Genomic DNA, 21221 nt, shown 5'->3' with positions numbered 1-21221 from the left:
AAACTACGTATACCAACACAACAGTATTTCAAATTCCTGATCGGACCCCTGCATCAGACGGAAATAACGAAGTCGTATTCTAATTCGTGGTGATGGCCTTCGACTTGGATAACGACCTTTATATTCGTCTAATGTACAGGTCCAATTTGGAATTTTGAATATTACTGTAAAGTTGCAGGCGGAATATCAATATACAAACGTTCGTCACTTGTATTATATCGAATATATCACTAGATAGCTGTAATTCAACCGAGGCGATGAAATCGGATTGCAAGTCAGAAGGTTGGGCAACCTCTCTATTGTGTCAGTATGGTGCATGTGTCAATGTATTATCATGTTAGATTATGCATTGCAATCATTGTAGCAGTGGCATTGTAGCTTGTAGTATCTACCGGTTTGGGGAATTTGATAAGCATTTTTTTGGAGATGACTGAAACACTTTATGTAATAGCTTCGAATTCTTTTGCAGGAAGTGTAGCCTAGGGATCACTTTCATTTGTCGCACACGTCCAAATTAAAATAAGAAGCTTTTTGTTGTTCGTTATATTGAAATCCCAAATAATGAGAAAACAAATACATGTAGTTCGATTACTTTATTGATGTCTACCGGACATCAATAAAGACTAGTAATCGAACTTCTTTAGCAAATGGGTTTTTTATGTGTATTCTATCATGGATAAAGACTGTTCTCTCATCTATGTACGGAGAAAGCAGCAGCAGTTCGAGTCTCTGCTTTCTCTGAAGGATTAGGCCAGTTTGGCGATGGATTGAATTATCTCGTATATTGGCCTATATATCTTGGTTGGACCTCTGAATTAATTCATGATGAAGACTGTGGATTTAGATGAATGACATGGATTATCGAGAGGAGACAAGGACACCATGGTTGGGACCAAAAGGGTGGGGTAGTATCACCCGCGATATGATGGACAGATAGATAAGCAAACAGGTTGGATTTGTCACATTTTTGATACTCGGGAAGGATAAGATACTGTGCAACAACTGTGGAAAGCACGGGCACCTGACAAACAACTGCTTGAAGCTTTACATCAATGGTGGGATAATGTGATTGCTTGACAACTTGTGTGCCGAATTCAGGAAGCAGCATTTGGCTAAATTGAGGATGGGAGCTGACTAAATAAGCCGGGCTGACTATGTTGTACGGTATCTCAGCACATGGCATGCAGTGTGCGTTAACGTCCAACGCATTTGCGCTCAATGCACCTGGGTCAGGATTGGCTTTTCAGTGTCAACGACTGATGTTGATATCCAGGTTCTGAAGAGCTGCATCCGGGTATTGTGAAATGCGTATGTGACCTTGACCTCAAATGAAAACAAACAATAACTACCGGTACATGTACTATCTATGGGGATTCTACTCAAGGCAAATTAACTAAACTTGTACACATACTTACTATAGGTATGAACACTCCACATTTTAACCCATTATAATCATAGCACCAAGGGTTTACTTCTGGTCTGGTTTGTCTTTTGATTTTAAAACAGAAGTACTACACATAGGACTAACATAGTTACTCACAGGACGGGACAACTACTAGTGGATGGTGCATTGATAAAATGTCTCATCTACCGAATGTTTTTAGACTTCATATAAGTTCTTATTATCAATATAATACAGCTATTCCACAACGTATTGAAAACAGACAAAATACTGTACAGTGAATATGTGTATGTAGTGTATAAATCTATGCCGGCGTCACGGAAACGTGTGCTATTTTTTGTGCGAAGGGTCAGAATGATGGAATTGAGCAAGTGATAAAGCTGCATTCGTGTGATAGGTAAACAGTGGTCAAATAATGGCCATGTCTGTGAGTCCATGCTAAAGATAGATAAAGGAAAACTTGATAGAGCCCGAAGAAGTCCAGCTTTTTATGATGTGTCGGAATGTGCTATTGTGATGTTTTCAGTTGCGCTCAAACATTCTTTGTACCCTTTATGTCGAAAAACAAGCCTTTACGAACCATATTCAACTCATTATCTATACCACGATATTAGGTAAAATGTTGACAGCTACTGAGTGTCACAGGGACATCCCAGTTCTTGATCAGACACATACATTTACGTGTAGATGTTTCAATTTCAGAGCTTGTCTGTTTACAGTTTGACATGTTTCTACAAACACATTATATGCTGGGTGAAACACAGCTTTAATTTTGGGCAATTGCGAGTAAAGAAGAGATGAGACATTAAAGATGTGTAAAGGTAGATAGAGTGTATGAGAGGAACTGGAGGAAAACATTCGTCTGACGTCATGCACGGAGAGGATTTGACGTCATCATGCTTCAATTACCTTGCGCGCGCATTCAAGTATTATTTAGCCATGCAACATAGCTGGTGTCGCTAGTGATGTTAGTACTTTGATATATACAAGACTCGGACCAAACAGTTTGACACATGTTTTTTTCATGTTCTTTTAGTTGTAATCATTTATATACTCTTAGACTTAAATATTAGATAACAAATACATGTAAATAGTTTAGAAGTACACAGCGCCTACGTTAATGCGAAAACATCTTTATGATCTAAAACTACCTAAACAAGATAAATTTGAAATGTACAATGTATTACTCTGCTACGAGTGTGTGCAATTGTTATACTCACTATTTTGTAGAGGGGGTGCGTAATTGAAGAACTTACCCGGAATTCTCTGTCCTTTGTTTTCATCAGACGTCTTCGTTTACATGCCTGTTGCGAAATGAATACAAGTGCATAAAACAAGGTGGTACCCACTCAGAATCGACATATCTATTTATTCACCATCTACTATCTTTTTGACCAAAACAATCCACATCTCAACTGCAGGCCCTCAATGGTTTAGATGTAGTTTGTCAGAGCTTAATTCAATACTGCAAAGTGTAAAACATCCGTGCCTATTTATTTTTGATATTTTAGAAAATTTCTATAGAAACCTCATGATTTTATTCCTACTGAATATTAAATTCCAATCAAAAAAATCTTTTTTTCGCGATTTTTGTGTCGTGAATCACAGTTTTACGGTGAAATATAAATGCCTGTAAAACCTCGTTGTTTATAGCTTTTATACTTACATCAAAATATAACCAGAAGATGAAGAAAATATGACAGACGATATACATGACAGCAAACGATATGAAGACATCTCGCTCCAGTTTTGCAACAGTCGGCGTGACTATATCCGTCCGTCCATCCATTTTCCCAATAAACAGTGTCACAATGGCGTGCCATATGCATACAATGCACAGAATCACAAGAGACATTAATACATATTTATCCTGAAAAGATACAAGAAGGACTACCTGTATTAATATGCGTCTCCCATTGAACAACACATCTTTGGAACCTCTGTATGAATCTCGGCCAAAAACCCAGCCAGAAGTTGGTTACTTATTTCTTGTTCATGATCAGTCAAGGAAATAGTAGACCTTTCATCCTAACCAAACCTATCTTACAGAATGGTTCAAAACCGTATCACATCGGTGCAGATCCATGCTCATATGTCATACAATTCCTCATTATCGGATTGCCACTGTCGTGGCACTATTGACTGTTCTTTGCTGAAATAGAGCCAATTAACCATTTTGTTCTGGTGGTTTTCGGTATTCGACCAAAAATGTTTTGAATGCAAAGTCGAAGCCGGGGATATTTTAAACATTTTTAAACCTTTATGGTGTCAACTCTATAATTGTCGATTCGGTAAAAACCTTATGTGCCAATCTAAACCGGAAAAACCATAAACTATTGAAGCTTTTACTTTCACCCTTTTGATCTTTTTTTTTTGATTCGTTCTCTGTGTATGATTTTTATTGCATATTTGTGTTGTCTGCTCCTTATTTGGAGGTTGTTTTACAATAAATTATTATTATTATTATTATATCAATGTTGAGCTTGCTTAAATAAGCATTAATAGGACTGTCGTCTTCTTCTGAGCCCTGAAACTTAAATGATTCATGGTATCGTAAAATGAACACCTGCACAACCTGTACAAAACCTACGGCTCTTGTACCTATTGTGCAAGGAAGCGAGAAAACCTGATAAAATGTGTATAAAAAGCAAAGATATATCAAGCAACAATAATGAAGACACGATTAGAAAAAAGTTGAGATGATTATTCTATGACACCCGCTATAAAAAAATGTAATGTAAATTCAGAAGAAATATACAAAAGTTTGTAAAAGCGTATATCAGACGTGCTTATTCAAACAACGAATCATAGAAACAATGCACTACATGCCCATCCTAAAATGGGAATACGTATGATTGGCCACTGTTTGTTTTTGGTTCTATTTAATTTTGTCTAAACATGCTGATGAATAGATATATGGTTTACAAAGCCTTAAAGGACGGTTACGTCATCTGGAGGTCAACCATCACTGCACCATTCTCTCGGATGGCAGCCTAAACTACTCTTGTCTTCACGATATTGACCATAACAAGTAAAGCAATCAGCTTGCATAAAATGTTGTGATCAGCCCCTGGATACCGTGTTATTTGCAAGCATCCCAATATGATAACACAATATGTTCAATATTTCATTAGACACCATTCAGCCAAGAAGAAGAATCACTGTTCAGTTTTGTAGCGCATTTGTTTTGTGTGTTTAATATATTTCATGTCTCATCCCGAGGAAATCAGGGGTAGATGTTCACAGCGGGATGAGGGCCCGATTTCCTCAGGATGCCTTGCAGCAACTCGAAAAGAATATTACGTGCATGCCATGCAGTATGAATGCATTAACGATCCGAGATGAGAGACTCTCAGAGGTAAATGAAGCAGTCAGTTCGTATAGAGTGTACTCATTTGGAAAACTATTCATGTGTAAATGCAATCCGAATCATTTGCCATTTTCCAGGGGGCTTTCCATGCCACTGTGCAAATAATGGCTTGTCAGGCTCGAAACGAATACCCACTCATTATGTCCAACGTCGACTTGATTTTGATTAGCCTCTTCAAATCTTACACTAACAAGGCACCGAATTCTTCAAAGTTCAAATGTATCGGTACCTTAAGTTGGGTTTATATTCTTGGTGGTTAGTTCTATTTTTTCAAGAAGACACGCCGACTAAGACTTTTCAAAAAAAATGTCCCCAGCAATGCATGCCACGAAAACCCTCCAAATAGCAATAAAGCACAGTTAATGACAATACTGTGAATCTACATCTGGGTGGCCAGTCGAGGGATCAGTGAGGCATCTTGCACACATTTGGCTGCAATGCCTTGATTATGTTTACACACGCATTTATTGATGTACCTTGATTGAACACTTTATTGAAACCGTACACAGAATGCTTCATCTGGTTGACAATGGATCACTCTGGGACATCTCACCATTCATACTCACGATAAGCATCACATCACAGTTTAGCATATAATCAACTACTGCAAGCTTTTACAAGAGTTAGTTCATACGATGCTAAAATACACACTGTTAGCCTTACATTTTTCGCGATCTGGTTCTCAGTGAAGATTCAAATTGATTCTTTTATCTCTTACCCCTTGCCTTCCTATTCTGTATACATGGTGCATGGCTGATGAACTTGACTACTAATTGCACAAGTATCGTGGTCTTGGCTTGCACAGTTCTTGGGAACATTCCATGCAGCCTCGCCCCAGTTTGAGCATGCGAAACAATACAAGTTGGCCGACATGCGCAGGAGGCAAAGGGGTAAGAATTCCATCAAACAGTGAGCAGAAATCAATCCATGTGAAATCTATATTTTCTCTAACACCGCAAAAATGTTGTGGTTTACAGAATGAACTATAAAACAAAAGCTAAGCATGCACATGTTCGCTATGGCACATCCATTACCACGAGTTTACAACATTCAATGAAAAATGACTTTGACTTAAACTTATGCCTTATGAGCTGTGAAACTGTAGACAACAAAGCTCTACTAACAGCAGTTTTTGACAGTAGAAACACACTGTACGTTTTTACAACAAAACTTTGTTTCCGATATCACTCGTACAGTAACATATATTACTTTTTTTAGCCAAATGCATTTACGGGACTGTATATTCTGTTACAGAGTCACCTATTGATAGTGTGGATACATTGTAACAAATGATTTGAATGGAGGTTCCATTGCGATTAAATAACAATGTAAGTTAAAGACGAAAATCATAAGAAAATGCGATCATGGTATGTTAGTGTAACACACAGCCACTAAACGGCATCGCTGCAGCTTCCATTGTCACACATTGAGTCTTTTTAATTCGTTAATTGAGGGCTACAAAGGCACGTGGCTAAAGGTTAAAGATTAAGCCAAAAGCCAAGTATACTCAGAAGCATTAAGCAGAACAACGGTCTCCAAGGTTTAACAGGAAAAAATAGTTCTGAACCGATTTAATAAAAATGAAGCTGCAACTTCATCAAGTTCAAATATACGTTAATCGAGGTCAAGACGAATAAAAATCGTTCAAAACTTGTTGTCGAATTCGAAATCATTCTATAGTTAGCAATCCATTTCTATGTCAGATACCCAAGTTCAAAACAAGTTGATCAATTTTAAATTTAGCATCAAACAATCAAAGTCGTTTCAACTACTTCTTAGCTCGTAAAAGGTTAGACTTCAATTTGTGAGGATACATGCAGACATCGATTAGGCACAAGGGTGTAACACTTAAACCTTAGAAACCGTCTAAAGGATAAATCAAAACAACTAATCGTAGCCCTTGCAGTGTTAACCCCGTGCCTTCATTTCTATTCAATCACTTGGTTATTTCACTTGGTGGCATTTTGTTTGTTCCAATGTCGTCAGTTAGTCTGTAAAGAACGTAAGATTTTCTCGCAGAAATAAATGATAAAACTTTGACAACTTTCTAAGGTGGATACATGAGTAGAACTAACGTTGGATGCTGTTAAAAGCCAATGCGGCCAACTGGGTGTAGCCATATTGGATTTAGTAGAGCCACACGGGATCTAACGTTACACGTGACCTGCACGAGAAAGCACGAGAAAATCAATCGTTCAGAACAGCATAGGTGAAAGTGGAAGTTTTAGAGACACCCAATAGGTGGTCTGTGTGTTTTTGAGCGATCGACGTACTTACCATATAAGTCAGATAAGATATTTTTGGAAGACTTTGTATGACGACGAATTTAAATGCCACTGAAGTGAGTAATAGTGTAAATGAAAGTTGAAGGCGGTTCTGGGGCAGTATCGGGCTCACGGCGAAGGTTGCAAATGATAGGCCGGTGATCAGAAACTGAAAAGAGCAAAACGTGCTTATTAGCATACTAGCCCCGCCTACTACTTTGAATATTAAATGGACACTTACCATGTAAGTCAAATATGATATTTTGGGTAAGCTCTGATTTATGACGTATTTAAAGGTCACAGAGGTTAGCAATAGTGTGAAAGCCAGCACTAGCCGCTTCTGAGGGAGTGTCGGAGCGACAGCAAATGTGGCGAATGACAGACCGCTGATAAGAAACTGCAAAGAAAAATGCCTGCTGTCAGTTATATAGGGATCATCTCGAAATACATTCAAGCCACAAACAGTTTAAGTCATTGCGTATCTCGCTCTAGAGCCTCCCAGCAAGATTACAATGTGTGCTACTGATGGATTTGCGAAATCAACCAAAATCAACCGAAATCAACCGAAATCAACCAAAATTGCATATACATTACAGAAAAACGTAGTCCATGTTCTCAGGCGAAACATATCTCTACCATTATGACCATCCCTAATTCGTGAATTTACCCACCAATTTGTCCTTGAAGATGTTGAAAAAATTAACATGTAGCCTTATGTGATAAACATGATTTGGAATTGGATATGTTCTTCCTATGATTTTTTAAATGCTATGACATATTGCCAATGATTATTATTCTCTTCAAGTTATCTGTTCTTATTGTAGTATAAACGGCGGTGCAAAGGGTATTCGTTGGGTAGTTGTACCAACGACAACAACGTAGAACTGAACTGTTCAAAACTGGCTTACTGACCATGACGAGAAACACATTCCAATAGAAGTAACCCGGACGTCTCGCCGCTCGACACGTGACCGAGAGTGCTGGATGGTTTCGACTAGAACTGGAAAATTCTTGCGTCATCACTCTCCTGGTGACCTCAATGTGTTCATGTAGTCTCCATTCCTGGGGGGAGGAGGAGGAAATAAACTGTAGTGTTAAGAAAGAAAGGAAAAAGTGGCAGTATATTGTTGTTGGTTAAGTCCCGTGTAGTTTTCTAATCTAAAATCTAGACATGTAACCCAGAGGACTGAGGTCTTGGTTTAAAAAAAAAGAAAAATTGGCTGAAAAGTTCTTTAGGAAATGAGACAAAAGAATTTATAAAAAAACAAAACTTACCTATATCTGAAAGTTATGCATGTTATAGCACCCAACTCATTGTCCAAATAATGCAAAACTACAGATGGAAGAATCCTATTTTTTTAAAATTGAAGAGGTCTCGTTGAAAAAATAGTACTGGCATCGTATTTCCATGAACTTAGAAGGTTGTTGTTACTATCATTTTGAAGATCAAGTAATTGTGTCTGCACCACATTTAGTGAAATTTCAAAAAGAATAGCTTGAATAGCATTTGCATTTTGGTCTGAAAAACCTTCAATATAGATAGATAGTACAGTATCTACAAGAGTTGCCACAAAATGTTACTGATGACGTGAGCTTAACATGCTTTGTACATTGTTTTTGTACTCATGGGCAAGGAAAGAATGGACAAAGAAATAGTTCATGATCTTTTTAAATATGTTTAATCTTTCAATTATACTGAATACTACAAAACAGTTCTATTTAGTTTCCACACGCTACTTATTTTGGCTTAATATTCTTTTTACTGATAACAAAATAGAAAATTTCCTCAGTCCTCGTTTAGGGCAAACTACCAAGGAATTAACACAACACAAAAACGTACCACCAAGTTTCGACACCAACGGAACTTTCTCACCTAATGCTAAAATTACATTCAAATATAGAATATAAAAACATTAAACGTTAAACATTTGCGACAGAAAACACATTCCAATAACTATCATACAGGTATTCTGAAAACTAGTACACTAAAGATCATTCTCATTAAGTTTTGACTACAACACACCCTCTATAACATACCCTTTTAAGAAGAGCCGATTACAAAAAAGTCGAAACAACTTTACCTATTTCATAACATGAACAATTTCAAAAAGCTGGCATAAACATGCCGTCGACTTTTGATATTTTGAAAGCAAACTTATATAGTATCAAAATGTAAGAGTCAAATTTTATATAGTGTGAGAAATGCTTCCATGCACATGTCTATTTGGTGAGCAGGGGATTTAGGTCAGAGGCTAACAACTGGTTTTGTATACAGGGTGTTTCTTTATTTTCTGCTTTCAAATATCCATCCGCAAACGTGTTTTACTCTGAATGGCACTAAAGATAAGTGCTTTCCCTTTTTCTTATTCTTTCCATCTGAACTATGTCCCTGCTTACCATGTGACAAATATCTAAATAAGGTTATGGCTCAGGTAACTTAAATCAAAAAATATCTTCGACTTCATTCGATTGAACTACCACAGAATCTGTACAAAGAGTCTGCAATACCCTCCCTCCTACACCAATAGCCCAGGGCCAGTGGTTAAATCATTTTAAATCTGACTGTAATACTGGGCTTTGGAATACATAAACAACTAGGCCCAAATTCATAAAGGGCGTTTAAGGGTTAGACATGTACAACTTCTCTCTAATCAGTTTCAGGGCCTATTCATATTCTGTGAAGATTCACATGAAGGGCCAGAATCTGTCTATTCAGGAGTTAAACGCTGTTTTAAGCTACACCCTTTATGAATTTGGCCCCTAGTTTTTCCAAAGGTTTCCAAAGGTTTTCAAACTCAGCTGCGATACAATTAAATTTTCAAATGCGCAGCAGTGAGACTAAAAGCTTTTCGAAAGATATCTAGAGGTTTAGCAAAAAATACGTTTCATACTTAGGGCAATGAGCTCAACTTCAAGTGTTGACCACATGCGTATCGTAGTGTATTTTGGCATAATGTCACAGTAACACGACTAACTACATCATATCACAAGGTCGTTACGAGGCTACTAAACTATAACTTACTGCCCTAAGTAAACTCGCACCTTGGCCACGGACGTTGCATGATCTCTTTATTAAGTTACCTGAACCAATACCATCAAAAGAGAAACTACTAGAAGACTAAGAAGTACAATGAATAGATACATACATGAACACTCACCTGTTGGTCTACGAACGTCTGAACGTTGATACCACTCATTTCATTTTCGTCTGGAATGATGTCGATTTCAGTGTCTGGTCGCTCCGTCGTCATGGTAAGAGTTAAATCCTGTAAGGGACAAAAGATGGAGTATTTAAAACCGTGATTTTCGCGAAAACATAATTTAAAGAGGATTTCACATCGGCTTGTTAAGTGGTGGACAGACTCTCATTTGAAAGGCTGCCTCACAATTGAAGGACATTTAAATAAGGAAGTGCTATCACCCCGAACTAGTCACCATTGTCACTGCAACAACAATAACTTACTTGAACATCTAAAGGAAAATCGTTCAACTCTAAATTCTCTAGAAAGATTCCCTTGATTCGCCTCCTCTCCATGACGTAGGCCTCGCCTCGTGAGTTGGGCGTGGCTGTCAGCCAGCAGCTGTCCTTTGTTTCCGTAATGATATTGTCGATGTAGAGCAGTGGATTCCAATATTTTTCTAATTCTATTATTTTTAATTCCTGGAAGAAAAATAATGTACATTTTATTAGAAATACAATGAAATCCTCGCAGCAGGAAATTAAGAATATATCTGCAGACGACACGAAAGTCTTGGGGAATCTCGTAATCTAGAGATAACAAGGGTCACGGTGCTTGAGAGGTGACAGTCGATAATGACATTGTCTTGGCAGTTTCGATTATCCCCGAGCTCATCTGATCGAGCAGATTATTGGCGTGGTGTCTAGGCTGTCACGATCACACTTTCAACCTGACAACATGATGGGGTTTGGGTTTGTAGCAATGCGGTTGAGTTTGTGTAAGTTTGAAGAAAATAAAAGTATATGCAGATAAGGGCTTGTAATTTAAGATTTTCATCATAAATAAAGATTAAGAGCATCCTCGCGTACCAGAGCTTCACCTCACACATCACCTCTCAATATTTCAAACACGCCTTCGAAGTGAAGAGCCCAGACTCCGAGGATGTACTGTATTGTCATCAGCATTATTGGTTCCCGGTGTTAGTGCGGAGTTATTGTAGCAGAGAGATTACTTTCTTAATCAAGCTCCTCACAGATGAACGCGTTTTTGCCAATAATATCGGAAGTAACATTGGATGACATCGAATATTCGTATGGTGGCGACCAAACAGAACACTGGGCGTGGCACAATGGGCCCAATGATTGAAAACTTCTTAGGTAGCTGGCTGGCTGGCGGTGATCTAAGTTGACGTCATTGAGTACCGTCTAGAAGATAGTCCAAGGCCGCGAAAACCTACCTCTGTTGATTTCCCGTCTAGCTTGGGTTCCCGCCATTTTGCTTGTATAAAAACGTCCGCGTTATACTGTTCTTTTAATGTATCTATCTCTCCTATCTTTAGGAAGACTACCCGTAGCTCTACTATCACCTGGAGAAGAAGACAATAAGAATAGGATGAAAATCGGACAAAATACAGCTAGCGGAAAAGCTTATTTTGAAGACATCGATAAATCAGTATTTACGGGTTGGTCAGGGGACGGGATGAAAACACTTCTATTTCTTGATAGGAGATTTCCGTATCTCTCCTAGCCTATCACCTGATGAATAAACGATAATGAACGTGATTAGAATTACAACCAATATTATACTGGTCACCCTTATTTTACGGCTATCGATAGGTATGCCTGTATAGAATCGATCATGGGTTGACTGTTAGCTACAAGTATTTCCAGCATTTTGTGAACCATCTGCGGCTCTATCAATACCAGAATGTCATCCGTAAAAAAGATGTTGAGGAGAATATGTTTTGTGCAACCAAACGAAGAAGTGCCAACATCAGAAACTGGTCAAGAGCTTGCGAAGACTTTCGCCTCTTTCGTCTTAAGCGTGACAATTCATTTACGTAAAGCTTACTACTTAAGGTAGAAGATGAACCTCATTACAAGCGTATCAGCTACAAGTTAACACGTACTAAGATGCAAGGGGTAGTTTGGCTAGCAAATATCTTAAATTGGCTTCCTCGTCAATTACTCAGCGGCGCAAAATGTGAAACCTGTTGTGGGCATGCCGTGTGTCCCCAGCGTGGCAATCAAGATCGCCAAGAGCTAATGAAGTGCCATCAATTTTGGTCGATGAGTGAAAAAGAGGAGGACACGGTATACAAGGCTTATCAAAGGAGTTACAACGGACACTAGTAGCTTTCTGATGGAGACCACGTAGAACATGTTGCCAGCAGAATGACTAAGCTGGCAAAGCAAGAGCACCGAAGTAATGATTGAGTTAAAGAAAGGTGAAGAACTCATCATGCAGCACGGTGATGATTGCTGCCGTCCCATCCTGTTTTGATAGTAAGGAGGGACGGGACTTTATGACGACAACTTGCTGTGTCAATCGATAGGCCAATCTAAGTCTCTCCAATTTCCATTCGGCTAACATGATAAACCAACACATGACCTGTGAAGGTTGGCTCACTAGTCGCGATCCTGATTGACTCTGTGGACAGAGTTGGAAGATCCACACCGCTACTTAGTTCCCAGCTCTAGCACTATCTGGCAAACGTGATAATGACAACAGTTCGTGTAATACTGCTCTGAGTGATTCCAAGTACGTGACAGACGCTATCTATGTCTGGAATTTGCAGCTGTGACACTGACGTCTCCTGGGAAGTCGAAGGTTGAGCAAGTGCTCATATATAGGACATAAAGCACCCAACTTGATTCCACTTTCGTCGACTGTACCCGTAATAAAATATCAGCTCGGGCTTTAGGCACAAGTACGGTGGTCGCAGTTATCCTAGTTTCCTTCCGGTCCATTCATCCACCAAATCAATCAGCTAAACTTTTCACCGACTCTATTCTCATTTGAGGCTACTTGGAGCAGTGCGATTGGCATTTACCGATCGTTCAAGACGCACTAGAACGGGAAAGATTTGTGCTAAACCTCAAAGTTGACAAGTCCGTAGAATGACTTTCCCCCCAGATTAATGATAACAGGATCTGCTATGAAAAAAGGACTATCAGAAGAGAAATAGTTTCTTCAATGTCGTTTTCCCTAACCCGAAATGGTCCTGCCAAAAGAGACTGTCATCGACTGCCATCAGTTGCGGCGCCCGCATGAGCAATCATCTGTCGAATGCAATACACCCATGCCAAGCCTGCCAGCCACAGCACCTCCGGTGTGATGCCCCAACTCTCACAAGTGATAACACTCATGTCTTATGCATGTCGTCTCACCTAATATCTTAGCCTCCGTCCGAAAGGCTAATACAAATTCATTAGATTGCCGCTAACATCAAACGACACCATGGATGGTATTGACATCGCTGACACGGCGCGAACAATATATACTCCGAGCCTCGCCTTTGGAAAATGTTTCTACTTCTATACGATATTCTTGTACGGGTATCTGACATGTTTGACGCTACACCACGTTGAGCAGCTAAAAGTCGTTCGTTTGTCGCTAGGCAGCACGGACTCCAATGAAACCGCCTCTGTTGTTTATACCGCACACTGCGCACTCCTTATGACACACATTTCGGTCCATATTATTGTAGTGCCTTGAATTCAGGTTACACACAAATGCAGATCATGACGTCGTATGTGTGTATTTGACCTGTCCATCTGGTGTCTTGGAGATTCGGTCTAGCGCAAACGATAATTCACTAATAGGAGGCTTTATCCGAATTCTTAACGGTTTCTCTAACTTTTTCCTGATTAATCCGACAATTTATCCAGGATCTGTCCATTTGATATGATGATCGATACATTTCTACTATTCAACGGGTTACTCAGTACATTACCTACAGAGCAACCATGACGGCAGACTGAAAAAGTAATTGCCGTCGAAACGCTTACTGGATCCGTTCGAGAACCCACACACAGGGACCAGAAGTCGATTCCTGCACTGGAGTAGAGTTGTGGGAACGACGCAAACTACGTACACCAATCACCGGACACTTGGTTCTGTCGAGAACTGCTAAGAATGTAATTCAGTCTCCTTCCAAGTGAGGCCATTCACCTATCCTGTTGAAGTTGGTTAATCGAAGAACACGAGAAGTAAATCACTTCTCGGTCAGATGTCAGCATTTATCGCGTTACTACCATGAAGAGCATCTTGACCCGAAAAGATCTTATATCACAGTCATCCACTGTCTCGAACTAACGAGTCGATTGGTCGGATTTTTTCACTTGGTCGAATTCAGGATGACTGGAGTGTATTTAGCGGCTCTTACAGAAGTCATTGAAGAGAGTACATTTCTTTTCCTCAATTTGAAGCCTAATTCCATCTTCTGAACCAATTTATTTACGATTCCTAACAAAAATGATGCCTTGCCCTGTCTGCACTAACTGGGACTGGGAGGCACAAATAAGTAAAGGGATCTGCCATTGAGATGATACTTTCTCCTCGCCAATTTGCAAGCATAATAATGTGAGTTGTGCCACCTTCACCGAGAGCCAGTTTAATTTCGCACGGTTCCTTCTCATCCTGAAACGACTACAAACGCCGCTTGTCCTCACTTCATTTCCTTCTGCCTCCAATCAAATCATATCTAAACAGAGTAAACGGGTCTCGGAAATGAGTTCTAAGCCATATCGAGGTATGTTATTCGGCGATTCGACCAGCAAGGCTATATCCGTTAGGATCGCTTGACTAAATATCATTATCAACTTCTCAGGTTGGGTTTCCTGGCTTGGTGTTTGTACAAATCTATATCACCAAAGGCTAAATCCTGTAGTAGTAGGACAGAAACCCAACCCAAGAAGCTGATAATGGTGTTTACGTTTTTTAGAAATCTGACCTTTCAGGAAAAAGTCGGATATTGTCGGACGTTTGTCGAATAAATCAGGTAAAGTTAGAGAAACCGTTAATAAGTCGGAAAAAGCCTTCTGCTAGAGAAAGTCCCTATTTCGTATTGCTTAAACTTCAACCGAAGAATTCGAATCTTACGTATCACTATTGGTATTGTGATGACGGTATACTTACATCTATAATGCAAACTATCCTTCTGTAATGGAAGCTATCAAATTAGAGGCTGTCAAATTTGGATGTCCTTAATATTTCATATCTTTATATACGGTAAATGACATTGGGAAATTCCACTCAAAATGTTTATCAATAATCCATTTTGATGTGATCTTATTATGTTGTCAGGCATTCGGCTATCTGTTTAGATTCTGTCACTCAGGCTTTTCCAATATATAATGAAAGTGAGTATTGAATATAGCATTTTAACTGCTTGTAGAGTGGGAATCGACCATGCTTTTTATAGTAGACTATCAAAACGCAATCAATGAAATCATAGCCTTTAGTACGATTTTTTTTCGAAATATAAACCTTTTCTGCACTTTCATATGGAGTTATTCATTCGTTACAAGATAGCAAAGAAAGTAGCCTGAAGTTCCGTTTGTACCCGTCTCCCTCTGGTCCGAGCAGCTTCGCAAAAATACCGTGGCATGTGAACAAATAAAAGTAAACTACACAACGACTTCCTGCACAAAACTGGAGTTTCACACAATTCCAGAGAAACAATTCAAGGATAAAATGTACATTGAAATTTCATACAGTAGCGTGTGTAACAGTTTGATCACAAAGTATGAGGTTAAGGATTAGCGGTGGTAACAGCTTGTCTGGGAAGCAGTCTTTCAATAGGAGAAGAGATCCACCCAGGAAATACAGCTGCGGCGTTCGACACATCCATCAAAACGAACCCAATTAGGGGAGTGCAGCCAAGCCGTCAATGGGTGATTGACCAAGTTACTGGGGGCTTTGTGCTTTATCATATTTCTATTGATTTCCTCTCATATTGTACACTGTTCAGTGTACCATGAAAACGGTTTCAACCCATGCTGTTACTCTACACACGACCAAATGTCTTTTCTCAACGTGAGCATGAGCATTTTAAGACGCACCGGTATCTTGTTCGTGGGTAACGCGGCGTAAAAAGGTATCGAAATGTGAATTCCGATCAAGGGGTGATACTCTGGTTCATTGCTTTCATACTCTAACCTTATGAGTTTTCGCATCATCACTCACTAACAAATTACGATCAACGAAGACGAAATCTTCGCATTCTCTAACAATCGTGCATGTAGACCTCTTTGATTACAAATAATTCGTAATTCGTAATTGCAGTTAACAGTGAGCGGTGCGGAAAACCGCCTTTGTCTCCATATTGCGATTTGGGTGTAAGCTGGCCGCCGGACACTGCCAGTAACCTTAGCTGGATCTGACATCTTACAAAGATCACCTAATCTGTTTGATTCTATGTGATCCAAACCTGTTGATGGTAAACATCTTAATGTCACATCTAACTAGTGCCAGCCTTAGGTTGGGCGAAACCAGCGATTACTAGTATCAGTTTCCAGTCACGTGGCAGAGCCCTAAACCTGAGAAACAAATTTCTATTGTAAGCAGCATCTTGTCATCCATAACAACGACATAAGATGGTGACTTTGTTGGATGACTTTACCGCTGAACCACATTGATGTGTTAGATGTATATATTGCTCCACGACCTTTTACGCTTTGGTACTTCGAACGTGGGCGTCAAACTATATGTGTTATTCATTAAACGTCTTCGTCAATCCATCTTGTGTTTGATGTAGTTTAGACGTAAAGTATATGCATTACAACACTGAATGTTCCTATGAGGCAACGCAAATGCCAGTGTTTTCTGTCCGACGGCGTACTGGTAATAAATCATTAATAATCCCCGTTATTACTCAAGCAACACGATTCAGAGCCGTGTCATGGTAACACCAGCGACCGCGAAGGCCAATGATAGATATATCATTAGTAGGAGGCTTTTTCCGACTTCTTAACGGTTCCTCTAACTTTTTCCTCATTTTTCTGCCAAAAGTCCGACATTGTCCGACTTTCCCTGAATCGGTTTCTAGAAAACTAATGAAAAATACTAGGGCTTCCCAAAATAGGGCATTGAAGATCAAGGTCACTCTGGGTATTTGGTTCACACCTCATCAACCCCATTCATCATAGGCCTTTGATCTTCATTTCCCTCTGCTCAAAGCGCCGAGGCATCCCACTAATTTGAAGCGCCTACATTGAACGACCAAACTCTAACGTAGAAATAACTCAGGGGGTCAGAAGAGATTAAGACCGAATACCTCTCGAAAAACAACGAGGTTGGTATTTTCAACGTGATACGTATCTACATTCATGTATTTCTTGATATCATGAGCTAACGTCCTGTTGTAGAGTGGGTTGTTTTAGGATGCAGATCATCAATAATCCCTCAGTAATGGACGATGATAATCACAACAAACTGGTCTGGTCACTCTATTCTTTCTGTAAATCAGAGTTACCAATGGCACAGTAGCAACATGTTGGTAACAGCGTTCTCTTGAGTGCAAGTCTGCTCACAACTGAATACCATCCACGAGTTAGTGCGTGACATCCTTCTATAAACAGCTGAACTCTGGTTTATGATCAGATTAGCACACGATCATAATCATAAAATACGGAATTTAACCAAAGCTGTGATGCTACCACATGAGCTAATGTATGAGCTGTTCGTTTATTCTTTGAACGCCTCTTTTGGATTCTGGAGCGCAAACTACTGATCGATTAGCAAGATGTTGCCCCGCTTACACCTCGGTAAAAAGCTAAGGCTATTGTCAGCGAGGACAAAGTTCTGCCAACGAAAGAATTTCCGGCCTCACTCCTCGGTCGCTATACTACAAACTGACAACAACTCGCTTTATCGAACGTAAGACTGACACGAATTAGAGGTGACATTAACATGTCCCCTATCAACAGGTTGGATCTGATAGAATCAAAGTGATCATGCGGTATTAGTAAGATGTCTCATGTAGTTAAGGTCATTGCAAAGGCTGGGGACCAACTGTTGAATCTTTATACTAGTATTGTTATATTCCTTGGATAAAATTGAACTGTAAATGTAATGAGTAATGCACTGTCATCTCAAACGACCAGTTTGCTCAACGTTCTAATGTCATCTATTTTCCTCCTGCATCATTGATGTAAATTTAATTGTCTTTACAATATTTTTTCCAGATTTTACATTGTCAATTATCTTTCTGTTTAAACATGGAATACAATATTCGTGATCGAACTGTGGCTTGCATAGCATTGTTGTCGTGTCATGTTGCAGTGAGGGGTCAGCGTTCTCAATTGCAAGCTGTCACCGCCGTTACCCTGTCCAAAAAAAATCACCTTAGTCTCATCATTTGTTTTGTCTAACCGCATATGCCCAGCTACAGTTAACCAAGGAATCGTTGCATATCAATATTATCACAACTTTTCTCTATTGGTTTGCTGCTTCATGGCATTTCCACAGTTAAATCCAATCCGTCCATCGCCTGTTCATTAAAGACCATTCTTTATCCAAAACCATTTGGGAGGCATCCAATCTGATAAACCTAATCTAACAGGCTTGTGTATTCGCAATTCTGTATGGAAACCTAGCATTTCATCCAATTACCAAGAGCCGTCGAAAAAGACTTATCAACATTTTTATTGAAGAAAATTGACAATTTGAAAAGCCGTTTTCATGGGCGCTGTCTCAGACTGGCTTTGGCTATTGGCTATGTGTAAACAGATGCCTGTGATATTAGAGGATGCACAAAGAAATTATCAATTGTCAAATGGGATTCAGAAGAAATTGATTTTCTGATGTGAGCTCTGATTCTTGATAATCACTTTAGATTGGGAGTGCTGCACCAATGACTGCCTGCTTCATTAATGGTACTGCATCCAATCATGAAAAACCGACGTAGTAAAAAAGCAATAAAACAGGAATATTAGCAGTAACGTGGCGAATACCACATTCACGTCCAGTAGCAGAAATCGAAGTGTCTGCATAGCTGAGCGTAATAATCCTATCAATCTTAGGCTACTAAGTTGATCATTCCATTCATAGGTGTTATCAACAGAATGCAAGTCACAGTGATCTTTTATTTCTTATTTTGGGAAGCCCTAGTCTTATTGACAGGTTTCTAGAAATCCGATTCAGGGAAAAGTCGGACAATGTCGGACTTTTGTCGGATAAATCAGGCAAATGTTAGAGAAACCGATAAGAAATCTGAAAAAGCCTCCTACTGGTGTAACATCGTAGTAAAGAATCGATTCGAAGGCCATGTCTACATCCATCTCACAGCAGATCGATAATGTAGATTTCATGCCATCCAGGTGTGATATCATGCGGTAAATTAAGGTGAATTTCATGCCAGTGGCATGGCTGAGATGCATTTGAGGTATTATGGAACCACGTTGGAGAACCGAAGACCTTTTTCAAAGCCAATTCATATTAAGAAGGTGGATTTACACTTTTGAATGAGGTGTTTTGTCGTACTAGGTGAACATCAAATAATGTGATTTAGAATTTGGTGAGTAGCGCGGAATCGAAAATTGATCCATACATGTATGTGCATTATTCCCGTGACTGCCTCCGCTGCCACTAACCGAATCCGTTTTTTCTTACCATTAGATTAGTATTGATCTGGCACTCTGATTACATTTCCCTCCGGTTATACGTGCCTCGGACATGTATTATTAATTGGAATCTCTCAGTTAAAACCTGGGCGGGTGACCTTCTATTGATAACTGGTCTAAATAAGGCTGGTATCGTCGGTTTGGTAATATCTGGCAGACTGTAGGCAACAAAAACCCGCCAAAAATCAATAAGTTTAAGACACTAGTACTGCTGGGTAGTAGCATTCTGAAATCATTTATTCACAAGCCTCGATAATGAGAGGGGCACGTAAAATGAACGCAACAGAACGCTACTTTGGGTCTAGAATATTTACAAAGTCAACTCTTCTTTTAGTACACTACATGTGTTCTCCAGCTAGTTCTCTGGCCTTCTGCCGAACATAATCTACACACCCAGTATTCATTGTTGTGTCTTACATCATCTATACATACATGTTAACAAAGGCTATTAGTCAACAACCAACACTATACAATATGTAAAGCAATACTGGCTTGGGATTCACTCAAGCGTACAGGAACATATACTCACAAGTCCTTAAAGGGACTATTAAACCAGTCTTACACTAACATATTGCTCTATAACAATCTCTAAAATACTATTCTTAGCTTGAGATTGGAAGCACACAACCAAACTTTTGCAATTGTCTAAATGTGAGTTAATTGGTTAACCACAGACCGATATCACAGGACCCAATAACCTTTACCATGAGCACGCCTGAATACTCGTGTTATCTTGGCGGATTTAGAGTATCTATTGCGACAGCCACACTCGAAAACACCCAATACATGGCTCGTTAGACTTAATGATCACTGGCCACGTCCGATTCGATCTGACAAAATCAATGAAACAGAACCAATCAACATCGATTACTTCCTATATTGGACTGGTGGCCTGATCAGATTGAAGTGGTCAAGGATTCTGGAAAGGTTGCAAGGCGAGAATAGGCTAGAAAATGGCCTAGATCATATCATTTTCTTTCCATACAATACAATCGTAGTGTAAACGTTCACGTACTACGATGTAAACGAACATACAGCAAGATACTTCAATACGTACACGTCAACCTATACATGCTTCCCGAAATTGGTGGCTTGCATTGGAACTAACTTTTCCCCCCTTGTCCGTCATTAAAGGCATTCAAGTGTGTTGGTCAACCATGACTATCTCCTTTGTCCCTCCACCAAGCCCAGTTTCCCCTTATGACATCACTATTTCGGACACTCAGCACCCCATTTCTGGAAAGGTGTATTGTAGGAGGCTATTTCCGAGTTCTAAACGGTTTCTCTATACAACTATTCGATCGATCATATTTGTAATTATTCAAAATAAGTGCAACATCACAGACCTTTAGAGCCGTTGTGACGTGACTAGCGGACGAAATAACATTTTGTGATATGATTGAGGCAATAGTGCATCTCGTCAAGAGACATGTACGACTTTGATGACATACCGAGGCTATCTGAACTATCTAATCATGAGATTTAGACACCACAAAACCCAAGGAAAACGGCTCCATATTTTGATTAGCGTCACTCTGGACACAAGGCAAGACAATAACGTTGGATATGTTTCTTCCGCTTTGAACCATTCACATTCGG

General features: G+C 39.5%; 1 protein-coding gene across 12 annotated transcripts in view; it reads right to left on the bottom strand.

The window, feature by feature from the left end:
- Nucleotides 1–21221, bottom strand: part of LOC135499996 (gamma-aminobutyric acid receptor subunit gamma-2-like) — a 139598-nt gene that overhangs the window by 20921 nt on the left and 97456 nt on the right. For 8 of the 12 annotated variants that reach the window (XR_010449379.1, XM_064791092.1, XM_064791095.1 and 5 more), the window contains 7 exons: nt 11453–11581; nt 10500–10697; nt 10195–10302; nt 7949–8122; nt 7278–7433; nt 3069–3272; nt 2659–2706 (listed from right to left, as the gene is read on the bottom strand). Coding sequence is in view for 11 of the 12 variants with exons in the window: in XM_064791092.1 (XP_064647162.1) it covers nt 2659–2706; nt 3069–3272; nt 7278–7433; nt 7949–8122; nt 10195–10302; nt 10500–10697; nt 11453–11581 (1017 nt within the window). In the remaining variant the exon portion in view is untranslated. Of the gene's footprint in view, nt 1–2658; nt 2707–3068; nt 3273–7049; nt 7206–7277; nt 7434–7948; nt 8123–10182; nt 10303–10499; nt 10698–11452; nt 11582–21221 lie in introns of all 12 variants that reach the window. The other 4 variants (XM_064791087.1, XM_064791088.1, XM_064791090.1 and 1 more) reach the window with 4 other exon arrangements.

This window comes from Lineus longissimus, chromosome 15 (assembly GCF_910592395.1).
Source record: "Lineus longissimus chromosome 15, tnLinLong1.2, whole genome shotgun sequence".
NCBI lineage: Eukaryota > Metazoa > Nemertea > Pilidiophora > Heteronemertea > Lineidae > Lineus > Lineus longissimus.
Note: the sequence above shows the minus strand (reverse complement) of the source record. Positions and strands in the feature narration are given on the sequence as shown.